Raw genomic sequence first — 6,000 nt, forward strand, 5'->3', positions numbered from 1 at the left:
AACAACGAACTGCTCCTGGGCACTATGTGCCAGGCCCTGTGATGAGGGCCCTTCCATTCCCATTCCTTAATCTCTTTGAATCTTCTCAACTACTACTGTGAAGTACAGAGGAAACTGAGGCACAAAGCTGAAATAACTGTCCATGGTTACACCGCCACCGAGTGGTGAAGCTCGGATGAATTCAAGCAGGCTTCACTCAAAAGTATAGACATCACAATGCCTCCACTGGAAAGTATAAACGTTATACCACCCTTCCCGAGTCACCCCTCACTGTGACACGCCATCATTTGCCCAGCTTGCTCCCATCACACACTACCCTCCCCCCCCCAACTTGGAATGAAATCAAATATGCTCCAGTCCTTCTGTAATGGCAGGTGCCCTCACTGGGTTTTCCCGATCAGCCTATACATGAAGAGGCCATCTGAACAGAATACTATCCTTATCAGAGGCCACTTTTTGAAGACCCGCCTCTCTAAATTGAGATAGCAAGCCTATGACTTACTGCCTCGCACTCCCAGGGGACCCGCTATGTCTCCTGCCCTGCACACACAGCCCCTCATCATTCACATTTATTCACAACTTGCCAAGTGCTCTCATTCAGAAAGCTGATCTAAATAAGGTCTTCCCCATAATCGCCCTAATAACAATAACAGCTACCATATTCTGAGCATTTATTATGCAACAGGCTCAACAAACATGGTGCCATTACATCCTCACACCAGCCCAAAGCAGGCACGGTCTTCAATTTACAGACGACAAAACTAAGGCTAAGAGATAAAGTAATTCAGCCCAAGGTCACACAACCGGTAAGAAACTAATCTGACACCCTGTAATTTTAAGCTTTCAGGGGTCTCCCCCTTTAATGATTAAAAAGGGGAGCTCTTCTCGGAATTCCCTTTTGAGAGGCGCCTTCCAACAAGAGATCTGCCCCACGACCACATGAATCCCATGGGCTTCACCCACAGGCTTACCTGAATTTCTTCATTTTCATCTACTAGGAGGAAACTCACAACCTTCTCGGTCATCTTCTTCCTCCTGGTCTCCTCATCCAGCTCTTCTTCCTCCAGTAACCCCTGGACCTTAGCGACATGGTACACAGTAACGGGGTGTCTCCTTTTGTTACCCCCAGAATGAGTCCTCTTCTGGCACTCCAGGCACAAGTTGATTTTACAGGTCTGGCACCTCACGGCTGCCCTCTGCCTCACACCTGGTGAATGCCCATTGGGACCCTTGCAGGGGTCGCAGTAAGGGACATGGCCAGGTTTGAGTCTTATCCGCTCGTGGTTTCGCAGGCGCTCCTGCCGATGGAGCTCCTCCTCGCAGCGGAGACACTGCAGACTACAGCACTCATCACACTCAAAGACCGCCTCGTCAGCCCCACTGCAGGCATAACTTTCCTGGCACATCAGCCCCGGATTCAGGCCCTTGTCTGCCGGGCAAGTCTGGGCACTCATACTCGGATCGGTAAGGAAATCACCCACAACGTCACCGTCACTGGGCTTTCCCCAGCAGTGAAGACCAAGGCTTTGGGTCTGAAGCCTGCACAGAACCTTCACGGCGTTCTGCACGCCTTAAAAACAAACAAACAAACAAACAAAAAACCTCTGGGGTCCTATCAGAATTCTTCACACGCTCACAAACGTTCCAATTTTTAATCTTCTGCCTCCAAGATTCCTGTATCAGCAGCAACGTTGATTTGGTTTGATGGTGTTATCCGTCTGTAAAGTGCAAGCCTGGAAGGATCTCTTCGGGCTATCTGAAAGAGATCCGATGGGTTCACCGAGGTGGGCTCATCAGTTGGGCCTCGGCCACGAGGTTTTGGTATAGTGACAGAGTGGTCAGGAGCTTTGCAATATAATCCAACCTCAAGTCAATATTTCAGGGGATACCTAAATAGAGGAAGGAAAAGGATTTCACTAATCTAAAAACAGAAGTGCACCTTAAAAAAAAAAAAAAAGTGATTAAATAAGAGGCCAAAACTCCTGACAGAAATCTCATTCTTGCTTGTAACGCTTACACCGGCTCTTTCTGATCCTCGAAATTTCATCTCAAAATCACAGGCAAGGCTCCCCCTTTGGAAAACAGCCACTATCCCTAATTTCAGAGACTTTGCCGCTTTAATTCTCAGACTGAAATTCTCTGTTCGTCCAGTTATTAATTAAATTCAGAACCAAAATCATTAAGCAAAAAGTCCTTGGAGGGACAACCCTTTGCAGTCCCCCAACCTGCAGCACACAATTGTGAGGTGGATAAAGAGGCCTGTAAAAAGCTAAAGAAATGATAATATAGACTCTGGCTCCACAAAGTCTTTGGCAGATCTAGTTAGGTTGTTTCAACTCTAGACAGATGTCTATTAAGGACTGTCAGCCTGGAAACAAAAGTCACCGTGTCATATTTAAAAACAATAAAACGCAATTATTATACTTCCTTTTGTCCCTTCTCTAACTGCAAAAAAAAAAAAAAGGGAGCAACAGGAGACAGAATTCCTCCTCTACAGCCCACTGCAAAGCCAGGCCTGCAGTGAGTTAAAACAAATAATTTCTCTCTGTGTCACTCAAAAACTAACTTAAAAATAACTTCAAAAAGGAAAAAGAAAAAGAAAGGATAACTGGGGCAGGGAAGAGGCTTTTGTCACTTCTACGATTACATTCTAAACCCCCCTTTAGCCTTGACCTCCATTCTAATGCACCAACGAAACGTAAAGCCCTCCTCACAAATACTCCACCCTGTAGTAATCAATCTATCAATCTTATTTTTGGATAAACAAGGAAGGAGAAGAGAGTGACTAGGAGACCTTATTTACACCCTAACCTCAGGCATGGCCAACCAGCCTCCACAACGGAAACGAAAATCAAAATCTGTCAGAGAAATTTAGAAAAATAGAAAATCAACCTTCGAAAGAACACCTCACCGCCGGACCAGCCGGCCAAGCAAACAATCTGCCCACTCGGGCCCCCACCTCGACACCTCTCTCGAGCCGGGGATTCCTCACCCTTCCTTCCTCCCGGGCAACACCACCACAACCCGAGGGGCAGGAGCAGAGTCTGAACAAAGAAGGTCCCCCAAAATCTCCCCTCCACGCTAGCAGAGGCCAGAGCCGAATCTATTGTTTATACCACCCCACCCCCACCCCAGCCGCACCCGCACCCCCCCCCCCCCCGCCCCGGGGGCAGCCGGAGCTCCAGGACTATCGTTCGCCCGCCGCAGGGCCGTGCCCTTCCCTCCCCGCCGCGGCTGCCCGGGAACCCCACCACGGAGCAGCTCCGCAGCAGCGAGGCGGCGTCGGGGGACCGCGGTGCGCCGGCGGGGGCGGGGGCTGTTCCTCAGGGCACCGGTGGATCCATCTTCATCTCCATCTCCGCCCCCCTCCTCCTTCGCTGCCTCCCGGGCTTCCTCCTCTCCTGTTGTCAGTTGGGATCAGCTGATCGGAGTGAACTTCTCCCAGCTCGGACTAACAGGAAGGCGTGAGCAGTGCAGCCCAGGGAGGGACGAACGGGAGGGGGTGGAGTCCGACTCCCGCGAGGGTGGAGAAGGGCGCGCACAGCTTCCTGGGAAGTGTAGTTCCGCGGACGTGAATCCTCCCCCACGTCTCGGAAGGGAAGGCTCTGAATGACTACAACTCCCAATACCAAACAGAGTGCTCTTGTGAGGAGGTGGTGAAGACAGGCCGTCGAGTATTTCGGGACTTGGAGTTTATGCATCGACTGCGGTGTTCGAAGGTATCAGCGCGTTGTTTTGGGTAGTGGCCGGAGAGGGAATGGCGCTAAATTAGATGACTGATGTAATGTGTTGTGTAGTTGAGGCAAATAATTCGATTTCAAGTAACCGGTGTTGCACACCATTCCTTCAGAAATGTGTAAAAACAAGCAGTCTCCTCTTCCCTAATTTCACCTTGCACAAATTAGGAGAAGACCAGAAAGAATTGATAAAAGAATATAAGTACTCTTGGAATTTTGTTTTCCCTTATGAGTATTCTTCAAGCCAAATATTATTTATTTTCCTTACCTTTCACTTTTTTGACGTTTTCTTACATAGTTTTAGAGCTTCTGGATTTTAAATCATCCTTAAGCTAGACGGGGTACATTTTCAGACAAGCTTGTGGACTACGGTGCAGGCTAATGGTTAACACTGTTATCGGGCTTTTTTATAGAAAGCCATATATTTGTTCAGTGCTTTCACTTTGGGGTTTATTTGTTTGTTTCCTTTTTTTTTTTTTTTAATCTCCGTTTGTTTCTTGGAACAACACTGAAAGAAAGCATGATATGATGAAATGAGCACCGGTCTGAGATGGGAAGACTGAGTGCTTGCTTGTTCTAGAAAGCTAATGGGTAAGTCACTCAACCTCTCCATGAAATGAAGGAATTGCACTGGGTCAATAATGAAAGCTCTGCCAATTCTAACATTCTATGATTCTACCTTGATAATTGTTAACCCAGTAGAGAAAACTAAGATTAAGTGACTTGCCAAGTTACACAGCAAATGATTGACAAAGCTGGGACAAGAATCCATCTCCTGACTTAGTCACATACTCTTAGGTTTAAGGGACATAATTAGACCAATCGTAAAAACAAATCTGCATTATAATGAGTGAGCCACATAGGAGGGTTATAGTGATAAAAATTATGTTTTCAAGACTGGGCAGAGAGCCAATAGTTGGAAAAACTGCACAACATGACAGAATTTTTTTCCTATGTTTTATCACAAACCAGGATATTAAGAACTAAGCTATCTATAGCACTTTAAAACGTCAAAGTTTCAAAGTGGGAAGAGGAAGAGGAGGGTTTTAGTAAGTTAAGAGAATAGGTCTTGAGCTAGGCTCTTAAAAATCCCCTAGAGGGTTTTGTTCCTAAGACTGATATTGTAATTTTTTCTAAGCTTAATATGTTGTTTTATATTCCTAATTATAAAATGGGGATGGGGTACCTGGGTGGCTCAGTCGGTTGAGCTTCTGACTTCAACTCAGGTCATGAACTCACTCTTCATGGGTTCAAGCCCCACCTCGGGTTCACTGCTGTCACCCTGTCCGTGCAGAGCCCGCTTCCAACCCTATGTCCCCCTCTCTCTACCCCTCACCCACTTATGCTCTCCCCAAAATAAATATATAATAATAATAAATAATAAAATGAAGACATATCCTGGGAACAAAATGGTAGTTAATCCCTTTTGAATCCAAGGATACCTATTTTAAAGTTTATTTATTTATTTATTTATTTATTTATTTATTTATTTATTTTTGAGAGAGAGAGAGAGAGAGAGAGGGCACGAGTGTGATTGTGGGGGCTGGGGGGGGGGTGGGTGGCGCAGAGAGAGAGGGAGACAGAAGATCCGCAGCAGGCTCTGTGATGTGGGGCTCCAGCCAAAAATCAAGAGTCGGCCGCTTAACCCACTGAGCCACCCAGGTGCCCCTAAAGTTCATTTTTTAAAGTTGTAATAAGCACCCCTAAACCTGTGGAAAATGGTTGCCTCCAAGGAGTAGAACTAAGGTGAGGCAAAATGGAAGACTTTACTTAAACGTATTTGAGGGCGGCCGGGTGGCTCAGTCTGTCAAGCGTCCAACTTCAGCTCAGGTCATGATCTCACGGTCTGTGAGTTTGAGCCCCACATCAGACTCTCCGCCATCGGCACAGAACCTGCTTCAGATCTTCTGTCTTCCTCTCTCTCTACTCCTTCCTGCCCCCCCCTCTCTCTCAAATAAAAGTAAAAAATAAATAAATAAATAAATAAATAAAGCACGTTTGTACTTTTTTGGGAAGATTTATTTTTTTTTTATTTATTTTTTTTTAGATGTTTATTTTTGAGACAGAGCATGAGCGGGGAAGGTGCAGAGAGAGGGAGACACAGAATCTGAAGCAGGCCCCAGGCTCCGGAGCTGTCAGCACAGAGCCCGACGCAGGGCTCAAACTCTTGAACTATGAGATCATGACCTGAGCTGAAATCTGACACCCAACCAACTGAGCCACCCAGGTGCCCCCCGAATTTTAAGTAATCTCTACAACCAAC

General features: G+C 46.5%; 1 protein-coding gene across 1 annotated transcript in view; it reads right to left on the reverse strand.

The window, feature by feature from the left end:
- Positions 1–3,531, reverse strand: part of ZFYVE1 (zinc finger FYVE-type containing 1) — a 53,959-nt gene extending 50,428 nt beyond the window's left edge. The window contains exons 1-2 of the mRNA XM_043556518.1: positions 3,252–3,531; positions 972–1,889 (exon numbers count right to left, since the gene is read on the reverse strand). Of these exons, the coding sequence (XP_043412453.1) occupies positions 972–1,454 (483 nt within the window). The 5' untranslated portion in view covers positions 1,455–1,889; positions 3,252–3,531. The remainder of the gene's footprint in view (positions 1–971; positions 1,890–3,251) is intronic.
- Positions 3,532–6,000: the final 2,469 nt, after the last annotated feature.

The sequence above is a fragment of the Prionailurus bengalensis genome, chromosome B3 (genome assembly GCF_016509475.1).
Source record: "Prionailurus bengalensis isolate Pbe53 chromosome B3, Fcat_Pben_1.1_paternal_pri, whole genome shotgun sequence".
In the NCBI taxonomy this organism is placed as follows: domain Eukaryota; kingdom Metazoa; phylum Chordata; class Mammalia; order Carnivora; family Felidae; genus Prionailurus; species Prionailurus bengalensis.